We start from the raw sequence: 19816 nt of genomic DNA, 5'->3' as shown, positions 1-19816 counted from the left end.
CTCGAGCTCCAAGTCTCAAACACAGCGATGTGTGACAGTGAACGAGGAGGGTGGCCCCTGAAGCAGCATTGCTGTGTCTTCGAGCAAGTCCCTTCCACTCTCTCTGGGCAGGCTGGCTGGGCGCCCCTGCGGTCGCGGCCGCGCATGCTCTTGGACGGGCGGTCCCGGGAGCAGGCGGCGGGCGCCCCAGCTGCTTTGCATTGACGCCAGCAGCCGCTGGAGGTCACCGCTGGGGGCTGGGCGCGGCGCGTTGCCCGCAAGACGCGGTCCGGAGCGCGGAGCGGAAGGCTCGGCCGCGCAAGTCCCGGCTGGCTCCTGCCGCCGCCTCGGCGCGCTTCTCGACGGCGCGGCCCGAGCGGAACCGAGCCGCTCGCTCCCTCGGCGCGCCGGTTCCCCCGTGCAGCTCGCAGCGCGGGGCCAGAGGGCGAGGCTTCCCACAGGTCGCCCCTACTAGGGGGCGCTTTTTTGCCGGGCGCCGCCAGGCGAGCGTCGGTTCCTCGAGAGTCGGACGAGGCGAGGGCGGCGGGGCTAACGCCGGCGCGGGCTCGCTGCTCCCGGTGGCGAGAGCGCTAATCTCCTCCCCCGACTTTCCCCGGAAGCGCGGTGGCCGAGGCGCGCGCGGCGATGTGAGGGAGACGGCGGCGGCTCCCGCCTCAGGAAGGGCATGTTCGGAGGGGCGTCCGCGGCGCGCCTCCCGCCCCAGCGACCCCTCCCCACGGCCGCCGTCGCCGCGCCCGCAGCGCGATAGAAGAGGTGGCCGCGCTTCCTGCCGCGAGCCCCGCGCTCGCCACCGCCCGCCCGCCCGCTCAGGCCGCGATGACACTGCGCCCGCGGCGGCCCCGAGGCGCCGGGCTGGCCGTTTGCTGACCGGATCGCTGCTGCCCGCCAGCGTGTCCTCGGCGTCGCCGCCAGCATGGGCTGCGCCCCGAGCATCCGCATTTTCGACCACCAAGCGGAGGGCCGGGAAGCGCACGCGTCGGGCCCCGTGCCGCTGTCTAGACAGCGACGGTCGACCGCGCCCGGCTCCAGCCGCGCCAGGCTGGTGGAGCCTCAGCCTCCCGACGGCGGCGCCTCGAAGGTGAGCAGCACCGGGAGCGGAGCAGACGTGGTGGGGTCGGCGGGGTCCTCTAGGCGGCCGCCGTGGCGTTGACCGACGCCGCTCGTCGCCGGCTCTGCGGGTTTGTCGCGGAACGAGGCTTTCGACGTCTCTTGGTTCCCTGGCCGGGTGGGACGCCTCGAGTCAGTTCCCTGCCGAGGGAGGGTGGGTGGGGGTGGGCCTGAGACGGTAAAACCAGGGTGCACTTTGCACTTGCAGTTCTCAGAGCAGAAAGGGGTGGGCCGTCAGCTCTGGGAAGGGTCTTGGGCGTGACAACCCCCCACACCCCGTGCCTCGTTTATCCCAACCTCTGTCCCCTCTTTGCACAAGCAGTTTCATTTTTGCACTTAGTTGGGTCTGTTGAAATGTGACCTGGAACATCGGTTTGGCTTCACTGCACATGCTATCTGAAGTTCAGGTTTAATAGCGTACGTGTGGTAGTTAAAGCCTATGTAATTAGAAAATAACTCCTGGAGACGTGATCTTTGAAGGATCCAGCAGGGCAGAGTTAATCTTTGATGGAGGCAGTCGGACTGGGACTCCCAGGGTTTTCGCGTTGTTTTTTCATTGCGTGTCTTCCCCCAGCGCCTTTCGCCTCAGCTTTTATCGTGAGTTTCGAGGGCTAAGGTTTTCCGAAGGAAAGATAAAAAGTTCACCGAGGCGGCTTTCCGCTTACATGTGGGATTTTAGAGCGACACCTCCTGCGTCGGGTTTTGTTTCCTTAAGTAAATCAGTCCCTGGTGTGCTTGGCTGCAGAGTTTGAAAGTAGACCCCTCGTTACTAGCAAGTTTTTAAATTGCTTACTAAGTTCTGCGGAACCTCCCAAATTTGAAGGATGCAGTTGATCTGCTTAGCTGTCTTTAATATCCAGCTATCATCATGGTACTACTTCTATATGAAAGGGAAGACCATGTCCAGCTTTTCGTGCTGGAGTGAGTGGTTGCCCCGCCCTACCAGAACTTTGAGTGAAAATTCAGCCTTGTGCCGATCATCCAAAGTTCTTTCTGCTGTGGTTTCTTTAAAGAAACCCGTGACAGTTAAGAGTTTAGGCTGTAGAACAAACTGCTTTTGATGAGAAACTTATCTATTAAGCCCAACAGACTTACAAACAAGACACTACAGATGAAGTAGAACGTGGGAAGCCTTAACTGTCGTAGTTTGGACCCAAATCTAACATTGTTTTTTTTTTCATTAGCCAATATTAAATTTCAAAGTCATCCTTTCAGTGAGACACCTTACTTCATACAGGTCCTTTTTGTGGTAGCCTGGTGGTCTTAAAATTTCTATTAGGCATTCTTGTGAACCTCTCCGGGGTAGCAACTTACTCTCCTGCCTTCCTCTGGTTTCTGGGTTTTAGAGTTCCTGTGCCTATACTCTGTGCCAACAGACCTTTGCCCGTGTTACGGCCTAGACAGTGTGTTCATCCTTACAGTGGCTAGCCCCGCAGGATGCATATAATAGGTGCCAAATAACTGCTGGGTTTATTTTTTATTGTTTACTCAACAATACTTCCGTCACTGCAGTTTTGTCTATAAAACACTTAAGATAGGCTTAAAAATTAACACATACAGAGGAGGAGACGAATTACAAATTACAGTAACACCACCAATAGAAAGGAAAGCTCCTCCCGTGCTTTATTCCGGAGTGGTCCCTTCTGCTACCACATCTCAGTGACAGATAGCTAGTTTAGGCATATCGGGTAATAGAGCAGAAGTAATCACAGCTTGTCTTCAGCTCAGCATTTTTCTCTTAAAATTCAGATTTAACTGTACTCTGGAAATGGAAAAAATACATGTTAGAGAGGAAAAGCTTTAGCAAGATCAAATTACACGTAATTTGTTAATATCATAAGAGCCCATTCTAGTTCATTAAAAAAAAAATTCTTGGAGCAGGGAGCTTGGTGGCTGAGGGCCTGTCAGGTAAGAATGAAAACCTGGGTTTAGATGCCCAGCACCCACACAGAAGCTGGGCATTCACCTTAACCCCAGTGCTGGAGTGGGGTGGAGACAAGCAGATCCCCTGAGCTTGCTGTCCGGGTGGCCTAGCCACTCAGTGGACTGGCTTCAGCGAGAGTCCTTGTCTCAAAAACAAAGCAGACAACCGTAGAGATGGCCCTCTGGCCTCCGCATGCAGGCATACGGGCACATGGGCACAAACTTGCACACTTGCATGCGCTCATGCCTGTATTCATTCTTTAAACTGTGGATTCAGGGTATATTTGAATTTAAACAAGGAATTCAGTGGAGAAAGTTTTATATTCTTACAGCATACATTAATATGCTGTAGTTCCCCAGAGTTGCCCCAAGACTGATTAAATACATTTCAGGTTGAACACTGTGTTTTACACTGTGCTGTATTTCATATGTAATTCTGTGCGGCAGTCTGTGGACAGTTAGCAAGTATCACACAAAGAAAGGGTTCTGTGATCCAGTCAGTGTGAGGAACACTGACTCAGTAAGTTCAGCAGAGTTCTTCCCTTCCCTCCCCTACTTCTATCCCTGCTTTCTCTTTTCTCTTTCTGACAGTGTTTTGTTGTGGTACCCACAGTGCCCTGGAACTTTGGGGTCCTGCTGCTTCAGCTTCCCACCTTCCTGGTACACTATATGTGCGTGCCCCTAAAACCGGCTTCAGCCAGGTTTTTTTTTTTCTTTTTCTTTTTGTTTTTGTATGACTTGTCGGAGTCAACTACTTAAGATACCTGTGATCTTCCAAAGGGTGTTTAGAGTTGCATTTCCTAGACCTCTTTGATATCCAGCCCCTTTCTTAGGGTTCTGTCTTAGGCAAGCCACAAGAGGCTCTGATTCCTGCCGTGAGATTATAGTAGTCAAAGAACAAGAAACATGCCTAACAGAAGGACTCAGCCAATGTGGGTTAGTTCTTAATGGTTGCAGAGGCACTTTAAGATCTGCAATGCATTGGAGGAGAGTGTGTGAACCTCCTTGAGTATTACTGAAAATACTCAGGCTGTTTGTTTATCCGGGAGTTCTAGAGCCGGTGTGGTCACAGATCATGAATGCCGCGTTCAGCTTGAACACTCAACACTTTTATTCTTAACCAGTGTGCGCGTCAGCTGTAACATTTCAATATTGTCATGTCAGTTTTCAGATTGAATCTGTTTCCTTTTCCCTCAGTGGGGACTTGAGGTACGCTTGGGACATTTGTGCGCTTCAAACACCCAACGGAGCACTGGTGGCTGGTGCCCTCAGCTCTCAGCCCTCCTCATCAGCTCTGTGAGGTGGGCAGTCATATCTACTTTTACGGTCTCCCTTAGGCCTGGCACACAGTAGGCCCTCCATAAACAGTAGCTGAATTGTGTGAAACAATCTCTCGTTCCTATAAAGGAGAAACAGACAGGGGTTTTAGCTAGAGTGGAGGCTGTGAAGCTCAGACTGCTTTTGTGGGAGCCTCTGGGTGTTGCTCCCCAGAGAACTGTACCCAGGGGATAAGATATATTCCTCCTAGTGAGCTTTGTTGTTTGTGGGTTTTTTGTTTGTTTTGTGAGACCAGATCTCACTACATAGCTCTGGCTGTCCTAGACTGGCCTCGAACTCACAGAGATCCTCCTGCCTCTGCCTACTGAGTGCTGGGATAAAGGCGTGCGCCTCCGCTTCTGCTTCATGTTGGCTCTTTTGTAAAGTTGTATGGCTTCGTGGGCAGTCTACAGCAGGACTTGTGACCAAGTGCGGTGTCCCCATCAGACTCCCTCGGCCTGCAGAGGCTCCAGGTGCTGTTCCCCCCTTGCTCCTCTAATTCTCTCCTCCTCCTTTTGCTTTGCTCCGACCTTTCACTGTCTTCCCCCCCCTCTTCCCAGTCTTCCTCCTTGCTTCTTCCGACCAACTTCCTTTCTCCAAAGAACTGGACAAACCAACCATTTTTGTCAACCACAATAAACTGACCCTTGAGCTCTAGAATAAGTATTATCTATATTAGGATAAGATTGGTTGCCTGGTGTTAATTTATAAAAAAAAAATCAATTGTATCTTTGCTTGTTAAATTAAGCAATTTTCTCTTGGTGTGCATCAGCTGGTTTTGTCTTTCCACTGAGATTTACCGACAGTTTCCCTCTGCACGTGTAGGTGAGCAAACGTGCTCTAACTCTGCTCCTACTGTGACGTGGTAGTGTATGTGTGCTCCTACTGTGATGTGGTAGTGTATGTGTGCTCCTACTGTGATGTGGTAGTGTATCTGTGGTCCTACTGTGATGTGGTAGTGTATCTGTGCTCCTACTGTGATGTGGTAGTTTATCTCAGGAGGGCAGGATGATGAGCTGCACACTATTGTGTTCACGGCTTTCCATGTATAGAGTCTTTTGCCAGGCTTCGCTACGAAGAATTTAAAAAATTTTCTTGAGCTCTTGCTAGATACGTGAAATTCTTTGCATTGATAACCACCTATATCATAATATTTCAAAAATATTTCCCACTCTCAGAGAGAGACACTCCGTAACTTGGCAGAGTAACAACATCAGATAACACATGAAGACAGATTGCTTTAATTTAGGCAAACATAAACACATGAAAATTAAGATCAGGGAACAACCCTTACTCTAAAATATATATTTACCTCACCAAGCAACCGTAATGCGTGTATATATAAACCCAATACTCACTGTCATTACCACCATAAATTCAACTGTGAATCTTAAGAATGATATCTCAGAATTCCATCACCCGCTCTGGGTCAACCTTGATCTTTTCCATTCTGAAGTGAAGTTTCTGAAGGGCCCATGGTCCCTTCTGGCATTTATGCTCCGTCTGAAGTGGTTTGAGGACACTGGTTCTCCTCATATGGCTTGCCCATTTAGATTGAGTTCTTAAACAGGGCGAGTTTCATGATGGGAGGCTGAGGTCTCAGAATAACCTAAAATGCTTTATTTCAGATTATTTCAGAAAGCTAAAACAGAAAGTAGAATTAAAGAGCAGAGGGAGAAGTGAGGCTCGGAGCAGGCCCGAGCCTGGCCCAGGCCAAGGCTGGTGTTTCTCCGCTGGGGGATAATACGGGACAGTGGGCATGATCACGGAGTGCAGACTGTCTCTCTTAGCAGCTCTTGCCATTTCTTGAATGCGCTCTACTCTGTAAGCCTTGTGCTTGTACTAGATATGTTGCAGATGGTATCTCCTTGAGTCTTCACAACCTTGTAGGGTGGTGATGTCATTTTCTCTTGCAGATAAGACACCGGTGGTTTGAGACTCACCCAGGGCCACATCATCAATCTAGGGTAGAACACAGTCTAGGGTAAGGTAGGCTCTTACCCTCTGGAATGTTGCTCTCTTAACTGCCTGTTTCATCCCCCTCCCGTGGATTGGCCTTCCATTAGGCCAGTGGTTCTCAGCCTTTGGGTCTGGGGCCTGGGCTTTCACAGGGCTCACCTAAGACCATTGGAAAACATGGATATTTACACTACGACTCATAACAGTAGCAAAATTACAGTTATGAAGTAGCAACAAAATAGTTTATGGTTGAGGGTCAAGACAACATGAGGAGCTGTATTAAAGGGTCGCATCATTGGGGAGGTTGAGGATCTCTGCACTAGGCTATAAATGAATTAAATCACCTGGGTTTTTGTCTGTTTGTTTGCATTGGTGTGAAGGTGTCAGATCCCCTGGAACTAGAGTTCCAGAACAGTTGTGAGCTGCTATGTGGGTGCTGGGAATTGAACACAGGTCCTCTGGAAGAGCAGCCAGTCCCTTTAACCACTGAGCCATCTCTCCAGCCCCCTCATTTATTTATATAATGTGCCTGAGTGTATGCCTGTGCACCATACTCATGCAGTGCCCAAGGAGGCCAGAAGAATAGATCCCCTGGAACTAGAATTAGTTGGAGTTATGAACCACGGATACGGGTGCTAGGAACTGAACTGGATCCTTTGAAAGAGCAGCCAGTGCTCTTAAGCACCGAGCCATGTCTCCAGCCCTAGTCACCTGAGTTTTAATGGAGTGTCCTGAATTCGTATTTCTTTTTAATTAATTTAATTAATTAACTAATTAAGTTGTTGTTGTTGTTGGGACAGAGTTTCTCTGTAGAACTAGCCCATGTAGACCAGGCTGGCCTCGAACTCACAGAGATCCACCTGCCTCTGCCTCCCAAGTGCAAGGATTTAAGGCATGTGCTACCATCTCCCAGCTCTGAATTTGTATTTCTATGATGTTGTTAGGTCTTCACTCATTGAGGAAATTGGTTATGGCCCTGCTTTAAGTTACTGTGTTTGTAGAAGTTATAGCTAGTTCAGTCCTGTCCCAGTCATCCACACAATTAACTATCCTTTCTCTAGTCTGTCCTCTTTGCTGTCTGAAACCAGCTGGCCAATCAATCCTAGGGATCCTTACCCCTCCTCAGGCTCCAGATTGGCTTCCTCAGCTTGGCTCTCCAGGAGCTGTGTTCCCTTTGACTCTCGCCTGGTGTATTCCTCCCGCGTGCTTGCATGTAGGCATCCTCCCAGAGTTACTTGAGGTCCAACCAAAAGCTTTCTTGAGCCCCTGGCAGGGCTTGCACTTTAGAGGCCTGGAGTTGCTTCTTGAGGCCTCTGCCTTCTGGAGTGTAGGCTGCTTGAGGACAAGGACCGTGTCCTAGTTTGATGGCAGCTCCCGTGTGCTGGGCACACTCTAAAGCACTTGATAAACAAGCCCGGCTTTAGTCTGGGAGGGCTTTGTACTCACATTCCCCAGGTCTATCTCCTCTCCTTTAAAGTTAGCGAAAATGGTTAGGGTGTGTTGCACGTGTCTTAACAAAAAGCCAAAATACCCTTGAGCCAGTGATTAATCTGTCGGTTATTAGTAAACTTTTGTCTCCAGCTTTGGCCATGTTTAAGCTGAGCAATGTTTCTGGGTCCCTTCCTTCTGCTCTCCTTTTGTTCTGCTCTGTGTGCTAGGAAGTGGTGGAATATCATGTTAGAGCGCTGTTTTGACAAGTTTTATGCTGCTAATCCCCAGCCACAAGCATGAAATGTAGTCTGCCCATCCACACGGACAGACAGGAAGGATGTTGCGAATTTCCCTGAACTTTGGTATGACTTCAGAGGAGTCAGAGACGCAGGACTCGCCAGGACTTTTCCTCTGTCTGGCTTGGGAGCAGACCTTCTTGTGTCTTGAGCTCGTCTGCGTTCACTCTATTCATCCTGCATGACTGCTTCAGCTCCCTTCTCACCGCTAGTGGACAGCCCAGAGCTGCCCCGTGCTGTCCTCAGGTGTTTGGAGCTGACAGCAGCTCCCCAGTGAGGTGCCGTGGACAGAGTATAGGAGGAGAAGCTAGAGAGGTGATAGATTGGTAATATAACTGTCAAGTCCTGGTCTTGCATTCTGTCAACTAGAGAGGGCTGGGATGTGGCTCCATGGTTCAGTGGTAAAGCAATTGTCCTTTGTGGCAGGGCCTGGGTTCAGTCTCCAGCAACTCCTCTCACACATGCAGATAAAAGAAAAAAACAAAGGAAACTAGAATACCTGCCTTATGGCAAGACACTTAAGTGTCTTTAAAAGTGTTTCATTAGCCGGGCGGTGGTGGCGCACGCCTTTAATCCCAGCACTCGGGAGGCAGAGGCAGGCGGATCTCTGTGAGTTCGAGAAAACCACAGAGAAACCCTGTCTCGAAAAACCAAAAAAAAAAAAAAAAAAAAAAAGTGTTTCATTATAGCATGTAAGGATTGACCATGTTCATCCCCCCCCCCCCCATCAGTCTGGTGAGCAAACCCAGGACTTTGTGAATGCTAGGACAGACCCCTTTCTTTTTTACACATTTTAAAACTTACTTTGTGTGTGTGTTTGTTCACACTGTAGCATGTATGTCACGGTCAGAGGACAGTTTATGGGCATTGATGTCTTTCCACCACATTAATCCCGGGGACTAAACTCAGGTAGTCAGACTTGGCAGCAAGAACTTTTACCCACTGAGCTACAGAGGCAGATGAATCCTCCTCTACATCTCTCTTCCTTTTCTCCCCTCCCTCCCTCCCTCCCTCCCTCCCTCCCTCCCTCCCTCTTTTCCTTCCTCCCTCCCTTTCCAATCAAAAAAGAAAAAAGAGGAGGAAACTAAATTGCTAACAAATCTACAAAGGGGTTTCAATGTTATTTGGGAAATGTAAATATAAGCACAGTGAAGTAAGAGTTTTAGGCATTTTTAGACCCATTGAGTTGTCAACCATTTAAAAATCTGAGAGTGTTTGAGGAACTCCTGGATACTGTATAGAGGATACAAGGGGGCCAGCCTGAAAATCAGGATAAAGAGTTTGAAGTCCATTTAACAGACCTCATAGAGCTCTGAAGGCTTTTTCATTTCCAGAAGGGCAGTTCAGTGATAAACAGCACAAAGATTGTTTCAGGCAGAAATTACAGTGGTAGGCACCGTCCAGGTTCTGTTGTGTTCCAGGCCTAAGGCAGCATCAGGTATAACTAACATTTGTACAGTGGTTTGGGAGGGAATGAGCAAAGGAAAATCTGATAGGCTCAGGACAGACTGGATTTGTGGAATGAAGGGAAAGGAAGTGGGCGTGACTCAGGTTGGGGTTTACCAGCCTGGAGGGACTGTGATAACATGCCACAATCTGTACGGTATTCTATGGTTTGCCGGTGCCTTTCTGCATCCCATTTAATGTTCTCCAAGCCCCCGTGAAGTAGAATGGAGGATTTTATTTCCCTTGTTTACAGCAGAAAGAAGCAGATATTAAAATAGATAGAGTGGCTTGTCCAGCTTGGTGATGACCGGTTACAGAAGCAGCTTCTCTGTAGCAGCATAGGGTAGATGCCAGCGCAGAGAGAGCTCAGGCAAGCTCTTGTTTTCCATAAAAGCCATTCTTGGCTCCTGTTTCTTTGTTCATTCTATAAAAGTGCACTTCTGCTTTTTCTCATTTAAGTTCTGTTTATTGCAGGGAACTTGAAAAATATACAAAATAACAGGGATCATTTAAATCGCAAAATCGCTTAACCTGCACCCGAGCACTAGATTATAGGTTCTGTGTTCTCTTTTATTATGGAAGCAATGCTTCTGCATTATAGAAAATAAGCAAATGCTACAGTGTAGTTTTCACTGTCTTAAAATTATTTGCTGCAACGTATTAGTATGTATATTCATTTTTCATTGAAATTGGATCATATAGCACATAACTGTAGTTCATTTATGCTAGAGATGGGACCTAGGGCCTTGTGCGTTCTAGGCAAGTACTCTGCCACTGAGCTACACTCTGCTTATATTTAAAAGCTAATAATGGGCTGGAGAGATGTCTCAGTGATTAAGAGCACATACTGCTTGTGTAGAGCACCCAGGTCTGTTCCTAGAACCCAGCCCAGGGAGGCTCACAACCATCTGTAACTCCAGTTCTAGAGGATGTGATTCCTAGGGGACTCTGTACATCTGCACCCCTGCTCCCACAGATACACACACAATTAAAAATGATGATGAACAAATTTATGATTTTAACAGCTTTAGGTGTACAGTTTTCCCTAGTGTTATGTGCATTCGCAGAGCTGTGCAGCCATTGACACAGCCAGCTCTGAGACGTCTCCATCCTGTAAAACCGAAATGCCAGGCATCCCAAACAATACTTGCTACGTCTCCTCTCTGCCCTGGAAAACTCCATTTTACTTTCTGTTTCTATTAATTTGACTACTCCAAATGCAGATTTTTGTCTTCTTGGGGCTTATTTCACTTAGCATAATGTACTCAAAGCTCATTTCTCTTTAGTATAATCAGAAATTACTTCCTTTTTAAGGTTGAATGATATTCTATTGTATATCACATTGTTTATTTACCCACTGATGAACACTTTGATTGCCTCTATGTTTTGGCGATTTGAATAATGTTGATATGAATATCTATTTGAGCCCTTGCTTTCAGTTCTTGGGTGTACACCCATAAATAGAATTGCAGGATTGTATGGTAAGTCACCTTAATTTTTAAAGGTACCGCCTTTAAATAAATACATTTAATTTTGCAGTGTAGATTTTTCATCTAATCTGCACATTTTCATTTCATTAATTTATAAAAATAATATTTACTGCCTGCATTATAGCTTACTAATGTCCTTTATAATTTTGTGAATGTCCTGCGTTGTATCGTCTTGTGGTCCTTTGCTTCTTTAATCTGGAGCATACAGGTTCTCTTCTTAAGGAGACCTCACCAGTCATGCCCAGATTTGCTTCCCTGAGCTATCATTTAGCTCTCATTCTATCTTCTGTAATGCTTCTTTTAGAATGTGTAGTATATGTATATGTGTGTGCGTGTGCTTGTGTACAAGTGTGTGTGTGTGTGAGCCGAAGCCAGAGGAGGGTGTCAGGTCTTCTCTGACCACCTTCTGAGTTATTCTATCGTGGAAAGGTCTCTCCCTGAACCTGGGATTGCATTATTTTTTTAGCTAGACTGGCAACCAATAAGTCCCAGTAATCCTTCTATCCCTGGCCCTGCAGTGCTGGGCTTACAGGCACATGTGAGATCATCTCTAGCTTAGCGTGGGTGCTGAATTCAGATCCCCATAGCTGCGCAGTAAGTTCTGCCAACCACTGAGTCGTCTTTTTAGTCCCATACTTCTGCATTATTATTATTTTCTTACAAATCAGAAGTTGTATCTAAAATAAACTCAAGTTAAATATTGTGTCTAGATTATATTGTTGGTGATTGATGAATTGTATCAAAAGACAAAGTTAGATTGGGCCACTATTACAGATGCTCGGGTTGAATGGGTCAGGATGACTGCTATCTCCCCTGCTTGAGCCTTGCTCCTGTTACAGTCTGTATGACTGTCCCTAAAGACAGATGTGTTAAAGACTTGGTCATTGGTCTCTGGTGCTGTTGGAAAGTGATGGGACCGTCAGGGGACAAGGGCTTAGGAGGAGAAAGGTAAGGCATGAAGGACATGCCCTTGAAAGAGATATTGGACCCTCAACCCTTTTTCTATTCTTTTCTTTTTGCCTCTTGGCTTCCAAGAGGTGAACAGTTCGCTCTTCCTCTGCCGCCATGATGTACTTACTGCCTTCTCCGTAACCCAAAGGCAGTAGTGCCAACTGGCTATGAATGGAAACCTTTCAAGCCATAGCCAAAATAAATCTTTCCACCTCATGAGTTGTTTATTTCAAGCATTTTGTCAAAGTGGCACTTGGCACCGTATGAATGTTCTTCATCAGCTGTTCATCTATGGCTTTTTCCTTTTTTTTTTTTTTTTAAGAAGGAACTGATAGCTATTATAAAAATAATGCTGATTAGAATTCATGAATGATGTTTCCTTACTTCAGTTACTTTTCTATGTGGAGCTTTTTTTTTTTTTACATTTATTTGTGTGTGTATATTACAGATAATATTCATCTTAGTAATACCATTTTTCCTATGTGTGCATAGACATTTTTGATGACGATAATGTTGTATTGGTGCCAGGAAGGTTTTAAGCACACCACCCCTGAGCTGTATCACCAGACCTAAATGCAAAATTGTAGTAAATGCTTATGCACGGCTTTATGTCTTGGCTTTAAAACTTAACGATAAGTTGCAACTGTTTCCTGTACCATTAAGTTCCCCCAGAGTGTCACATTACTGATGCTGTCATGTGTGTTTTCCTTATCATGAGTCATCTCTTCTCTTGAAGTCCTTCTCTTGGATTTAGTCTTAGAAGTTTGAATCTATCTTAATTAAAAAATCAATTCTGTTAGGTCAAATTTTAAAGCATTTTGGTACAGTCTAATGAAAAACATAGATTAACATAACCTTCACTGTGTTCTAACTTCACCTCTGGTTTTGTAAACTTTCACATAGTAAATAAATTCCTTATTATCTTCTTGCTCATTCAACATACATTTCCCCCTAATACACTGAGTACAGTCCTAGGTCTTTTTCCCCCTGAAGCAGTGTGACGATGAACAACGTAACAAACTCAGAGGTGGACAGATTTGCCTCTCCCTAGCCCCTGATTCTGCACTGCGTATTCAGAAATCGGAACATACTGTTGTTACTGTATGGTCAAAGAAGGCAGATGAAGTGGCGTTGAAGACTTAGGCTTGAGTTCTGGCTTTGGCTTATTTAGCTGTAGGTTGGACAAAAATCATGTAAATCTTTGTGAGCTATAGTTCCTCCCCTTACAGTTATCTAGGGGCTTTTCATAATCAGCTCGCTGACATAAATTCAGGTGAAAGGGGCTTGTTACGAATAACACAAAACATTTCCTATACCTTCATTTTTATTTTTAATTGTACCAAATTGGGACACACGCTCTTCTCCCAGGCCGGTCTTTAATTCAGATCTCCCACCTCAGCCTCCTAGGGGCTGGGATTATAGGTCTTTGTTGTCATGTCTAACTTTCTGCCTTTGTCTTTATTTTCCTGGAGCTTCTCCAGAGCTGTTAGAGGACAGAAGACCAAATATTATAACAAACGGTAGCTGTGGGCCAGGGACTGCGTTTAGCTCTCATTATGTCACGGCTGCACTTTGCTATGTCTGTATTTTTCATTTGTTTATTTTAGAGCTTTGTGAGATATCACAGACATTTTTTTTTGCCTCATTTTGAGCCTGTTTCTGGATCACAGTCACCTCTCATTATGAACTGCATTGGTTCTAAGACCTCAGATAGCAGCTCTTGTAGGTGTATCCCCTCACACACGTGACGTCATTCTTAGATGACTTCCGTCTAACACAACCTAAGTGCTGTGCAAACAGTTGTTACTTGGCTAGGGAGTAATGACGAGAGAGGTGTGCACGTATTTAGTGCAGGCCCATTTCCCACATGTCCTATGTCCGTGGTCGTTTCAGTCTGCAAGCTAAGAGCCTACAGATATAGGGAGGGCCAACAGTAAATTGGTCAGGATTTTTTTATTTTTTTTTATTTTGAATGCTAGCTGAGGCCAGAAAGGGAGTTTGTAGGCCACCATAGTCTGGCTAAGGTAACTGAACGAAGGTGAGGATATGGGTTTGCTGGCGTCTGGTAAGTTATCTTTTGTTCTCTAGGGTTGCCCTGTGCTGTTCAACAGGCAACGGTGCCATCTAATCCCCTCTCATAGCTTTATTAACAGAACACCCTTTCTTTAATCCCAGTTTGAAAATTACCAGGGAGGAAACAAGATGGGCCTGCCTGGTACACCTACTTTCTAGGGCCAGTAGGTAGCCTTCATGGTTGGCAGCAGTGTTCCTGGAAAGTAGGCAGTTGGAATGGGACACGCCCCAGAGAAAGAAAGGATGCTATCCAGAGAGGCCAGTGTTGCTTGGTATTGGAGTGCAGGCTTCCCAGTGCTTGTCTGTGTAAGAACTAATACTAATCTCACCTTCCTATGTAAAGACCATTATTCTTTTTGGTTTTTCAAGGCAGGGTTTCTTTGTAGCTTTGGAGCATGTCCTGGAACTAGCTCTTGTAGACCAGGCCTCGAACTCACAGAGATCCACCTGCCTCCTGAGTGCTGGAATTAAAGGCATGTGCCACCACCGCCCGGCAAGACCGTTATTCTTTTTTTTTTTTTTTTTAAAAAAAATATTTATTTATTTATTATGTATACAATATTCTGTCTGTATGACTGAAGGCCAGAAGAGGGCACCAGACCTCTTTACAGATGGTTGTGAGCCACCATGTGGTTGCTGAGAATTGAACTCAGAACCTTTGGAAGAGCAGGCAATGCTCTTAACCACTGAGCCATCTCTCCAGCCCCAAGACCGTTATTCTTTTTTTTTTATTATTAATTTTTATTTATTTTTTTATTGAAAAAAAAATTTCCACCTCCTCCCCCCGTTATTCTTTATAATGACTCTGCGGCAGTTTGCATGCTGCATTGCTGGAGAAACTTTCCATTTAGTCTCTTCATTAAGAGAGGACTGGGTAATAACACAAGGGAGAACTTCATCTGGATTTGACATAAAAGGAGTGTGTGTCCCAATTTGACCTTCTGTCTTAGGAGGACCTTAACCCTCCTGCAAGATATTAAATTATTCTCTTTCCCTCCCCCTTTGCTTCCCTCTTCCCTCTCCCTGTCTCTTCCTCGCCCCTGGCAGGCACTGTGTCCCAGCCCTTCATTTCATTTTGAGAAGAGCTTCACTAAAGTGCCCATGGTCTTACCGTGTAGTCCTAGCCGGTCTTGACCTTGTGACTTCTCTGTCTCAGTCTCATGAGGTCATTGCTTCTCATTTTATCAAGTGCTTTCATAGTTACTGCCTGTTGGTTTTACGTCCCAATGGCAGTATCACTGTGTGACGTGTTCTAATGAATCTGCTAACTGTAATTTGGAGCAAGCTGTCCGGTCTTATGGGTCTTAATTTCCTTACGTGGTAGTCTGAGCCAGCTGTTGTGATAGACAAAACACAAAAGACGAAACTTCCGTAGAAGTTTATCATTGCCCTCAAATTTAAAAGAGATGGTCTTGATCTATGGGGTCCTCTTCTTAAGTGGATGCAGAAGTCGTGGCTTCTTCTATTAGTGATTCACTCAGCTTCAACATGTGGGTCTCAGGGGCACTTCACGCCTATCTTCACGAACACTCACAGAATGGAGGTCCTAGGAGAGAGGTTTTCCAGTGTCAGGTCTGGAAGGGATCTATGTTAGTTCATGTTTTCTTGGTCACAGCCACACCTTGCATCACCAAAAGTTGGGAAGTACAATTTTGCCTAGTACCCAGGAAAAGGAGGAACTGGGTTTGAAGGGGTAGCCAGTCTCTGCTACGCTCGTTGGTAGCTAACCTTTTCCCATGAGCAGACCTTGTGCAGTTTGGGTGGGATGGAGTTTCTCACAGCTCTTGTAAGTCCTCACATTCTCCATGCCCTTGCTTTTGGCTCAGTGGTAGATATGTAATCTAGGCCTAAAGCAGGTTGGTTTTATATATATGGAATGCCTCTGATCCTGTACCACCCTTGGCAATGAGGGCAGAGCAACTGATAGAGAAGAACTTAGAGAATTGCAGTCAGAGCGGGAGTCTCTCTGGATCTTGCCAGAAGTCCTGATATCTAATGCTAGACTTTGCATTATCATGAATCATTAGATTCACTTCAACACATGATGCTTTGAGGCTAATTTTCTTTACTTACAGCTGGAAGCTTCCCGATCAACACAGATTTTATAATGGGAAAAAGGCCAGGGAGAGGGAAAGGATAGAGCCTGGATCGCCCAAGCTCCACTTCCTGTCCTTACTAACCTTCCGTGATGGTTTTAGAGCACACCCAAGCAGGCGTGACTGGATGCCATCTTGGTTTGACTTCCCTGAACCCTGGAATTCCAGGTGGGGTTATGGTACCCTTTAATACGATTTTTTCTCTTCCTTTTAAAAGTTTACACAATGATTTCTCTCTGAATTGAATGGTATGGAGTTCTCTTTTCCTTTTACTGGGTCTTCATCTAGCCTAGGCAGCCCTCAAACTCAGTGTGTCACTGAGGATGACCTTGAACTTCTGATCCTCTTGTCTCTATCTCCCCAGTGCTAGCATGACAGGCATGTGCCACCGTCCACGACACCTGGCTTGTAAGGTGCTAGAGGTTCAACCCAAGGCTTCATGCATGCTAGGTAAACGATCTACCAACTGAGCTACATCCTCTGCCCAAATATGTGAGTGGAATGTAGTCATATATTCATTTGTTTTAGCAACTCCTCTGAAGCTTGTCTTTTTTTTTTCTTCTTTAAAGCAGGCTCTTACTTTTGTAGCCCAGGCCGCCCTCTGCAGTTGGTTCTCCAGCCTCTGCCTCCCAAATGACATTCCTTGCTTATCTTTTCATCCAGCAGGTATATAAAATACACATTGCAGGATGTATTTGGTTTATAGTTGTTTATTGTATAGGAGTGTAGTTTTGGGTTGCCTGTTCTAAGCTCTTTTGAATAGTTTTTGCTATTTGTTGGTTTTATAGCACATCTAACTTGAGAACGCCACCTGACATTCTGAAAGAACAGGGGCAGAGTTCTGTGCGTTCATTACGGACATTGGAAATAAACTGGTAAGTATTTAGGGGCTGTTGCTCAAGAAGCTTGTTTGCACAGCGCACAGACACCTCATCCACCTGTAGTGACAAGTGTAAACGCTGGACGTCCAGCCTGACTCACTGCTCTCAGAATGTGGAGGGCAGCAGAGGGGCGAGGTCCTCAGTGTGGAACTGCCCTGCCTTCCTTGGTTTCAAAAAGAATTTGAAGCAACTTCAAGACGATGTAGAGAGATAGAGAAGGGGATCAGGGCCAAGAGAGCACAAAGGTCGACTGATGAGTTAAGTCAGGAGCCAGGGCAGTATGTGGAAATGCAGCCACAGGGACATACATGGTTGCCTGGGGCTGGCTTACACATTTAGCCCTGAGCTTCCCACAGCTTCACCAAATAGGAAAAGTAGGAGTAACTCAGAAATACAGTTTCTGGGCTGAGGACCGAAGGAATTGCTTTCCAGAGCTCGTTTGGAGGGACAAGGATCTTGGGAATGTTTCCTGATCAGTGTGCTGGTGTGTGCATGAGGATCTGAGGAGAGGGAGCTGAAGCCCTGTTGTGGGAGGCTGTGCACTGAGCTGCCGTTCCACAAGCTTGTGCGATGTCTTTCTTCAGCAGGGCTTGGTCACCCTTGTGTTCTCTTTGCCTAGTTGGATTTAGAGCTAGAGGTTTGCATTTAATGGAATGTCTGTTAGCTAACTGTGGAGATGGCAGATGAAAGAGCAGGAGATGGGTGAGTCTGATAGAAGTGACAGACGTAACAGGAGTCTGGGGAGCAGGTGAGGTAAGACCGGTAAGCATCATGTAAAGGGAACAGGTGGCTGCCTGATTGAGATGTACAGTTCCCTAAAAGGTGCGGCCACACAGCACTGGTAATGGCATGTGTGGCAGTGCAGGCTTCACAGAAGTAGGCTAGCCATTCACAGAAGCTCAGCAACAGGCAAACCGTGCCATAGATGCTGCATAGTGTGCTGGGTCTAAATTGCTTCACGGGTGCTGGCTTCACGGTGAAGTGTAGTGAAGTGAAATAGTGCACATTTTGGTGACATACCACTTGTTCTTAAATCCCAGTTTTACCACTTTGTACTTGTGGGACCTTGGGCAAATTAGCCAGTTCTATGCCCTAGATTTTAGTTCAGACAGAAAACAAACAGACAAACGTCATCTATGTCAGAGGAATACTGTGAGGATTGAATAAATTGATATTTGTCCAGCACATGGGTGATGCCTAGTACTTACTGAATACTCCTTAGGTTATTACCTGATGCTAGTTACATTTATCCATACTGGTTATTATTAATGAGAATATATATGTATATATATTGTATACATATACACAAATACATACACACACATGGTCTGAAATTGTTTGTAGACATTTTGCTTGGTGACATCCTGAGTGTGGCTGTGCAGTGGGACCTGTGTGGGTGGAATTGGGCTACAGGCCACATAATTAAAGGGAAGGAACTGTGAGGGAGTGGTGTTGCCATATGAACCTTGACGTTGTCTGGGTAGAACTTGGGCTGGGGAAGGCTAAGCATGAGGCGCTGAGATCTTTTCTTTTTTTAATTTTTTTTTTTTGACACTGAGATTGTTAATGACACCGAGGTCCTTGAGGTCAAAAGAAGGTGGGAAGGCTGACCCTGCCTGGTGATATAGCCCCAGAAGGCTGGGATAGAGGGTTGTCTGAGATCCGCAGTGGGGTAACAACAGCTCTGTGGAGTAGGGGTCTGGAAGAAGTGGCTCTGTAGACTCCTTTTCCAGAACTCTTCTGTAGCTTACGTATGCAGTAGCCTGGTCACTGCGTTGTGACGTTGTGGACAGCTTGGTTCTTTGATCCCTCCTTTCTCCTTGAACCTTGGCTGGACTTGCTTTCCTCTCCCAGACACTTGTCCAGTTATCTTCCTCTCCCCTACTCCCAGTCCATCTGGAGGGAGTTAGGGTCCTCCCAGCTCCACACTCTGGGCCTTGGCCATTCCTAATAACTACCTTGCGGCTGTGCACACATTTCCATCTGAACCTCTGCAGCCTTACCCTTCTGAATGCCCATCATCTCTGCACACCCGAGGTTGTCTTTGTGTGTTTTGCTAACAAATTTTCTGACCCTAGACCCGAAGGATGAGATCCTGTCACCAGACATGGACTTCTTCCCTTTTCCTGACTCTCGTGCTTGAATCCTAAACTTCTGCCTTCATCCCACCTATTGCCTGCTAAGACACTGGCCTTTGCTGACTCTCCCTGAGGCCTGTTAGTCCCATTGTCTCCTGAGATCTTGCCTCTCTTTTCTTGCCCAAGTAATTAAGTACCTTCCCACTTCAGTGAGCCTGTGAGGCTTCTCGGCACGTCCCCCTGTCCAGTGTGCCCTCCCTCTTCAGGATCTGTTCCCCAACAGTGAACACATGGGAGAAACAGAGTCAGAAAGATGGCTCAGCAGATAAGGGCGCTTACCGCCATATTTGATGACCTGAGCTTGATCCCTAGAGCCCACATGGCAGGAGAGAGCCAACTCCAAGTTATCCTGTGAACTCCACACAAGTGCTGTGGCACGCATGCACATGTGTGCTCCCTCCCATGTATACATTAAAGTGTTTTTTAAGAGGAAAAGAAGGAAATGTTCTTCACATAACTTCTGTTCTTTCTTCTCATTCTTCCCGATGTGTTAGCTTGTGTGTGTGTGATGTTTAGTTAGCATTGCTGAGCATATTCAAAGTGAAAAAGGATAAGTGAGTTGAAGCTAATTTTTATTGTATTTCTAAGACAAAGGAAATCTACTCTAGTTCTCTTAGCTACTCATATAAAGTAAGTGACATAAGAGCAAGCTCTCTTTTCTTCTTCTTCTTTTGTTTGTTTGATTTTTTGAGACAGGGTTTCTCTGTG

At 46.2% G+C, this 19816-nt stretch overlaps 1 protein-coding gene across 1 annotated transcript in view; it reads left to right on the top strand.

Moving 5' to 3' along the window:
* The first annotated feature begins 301 nt into the window (after positions 1 to 301).
* Positions 302 to 19816, top strand: part of Pde8a (phosphodiesterase 8A) — a 102314-nt gene continuing 82799 nt past the window's right edge. Inside the window, exon 1 of the mRNA XM_057755971.1 lies at positions 302 to 1078. Within this exon, the coding sequence (XP_057611954.1) occupies positions 914 to 1078 (165 nt within the window). The 5' untranslated portion in view covers positions 302 to 913. The remainder of the gene's footprint in view (positions 1079 to 19816) is intronic.

The sequence above is a fragment of the Chionomys nivalis genome, chromosome 23, assembly GCF_950005125.1.
Source record: "Chionomys nivalis chromosome 23, mChiNiv1.1, whole genome shotgun sequence".
Classification (NCBI taxonomy): domain Eukaryota; kingdom Metazoa; phylum Chordata; class Mammalia; order Rodentia; family Cricetidae; genus Chionomys; species Chionomys nivalis.
The sequence above is the reverse complement of the archived record's forward strand: the minus strand, read 5'-3'. Positions and strand labels throughout refer to the sequence as shown.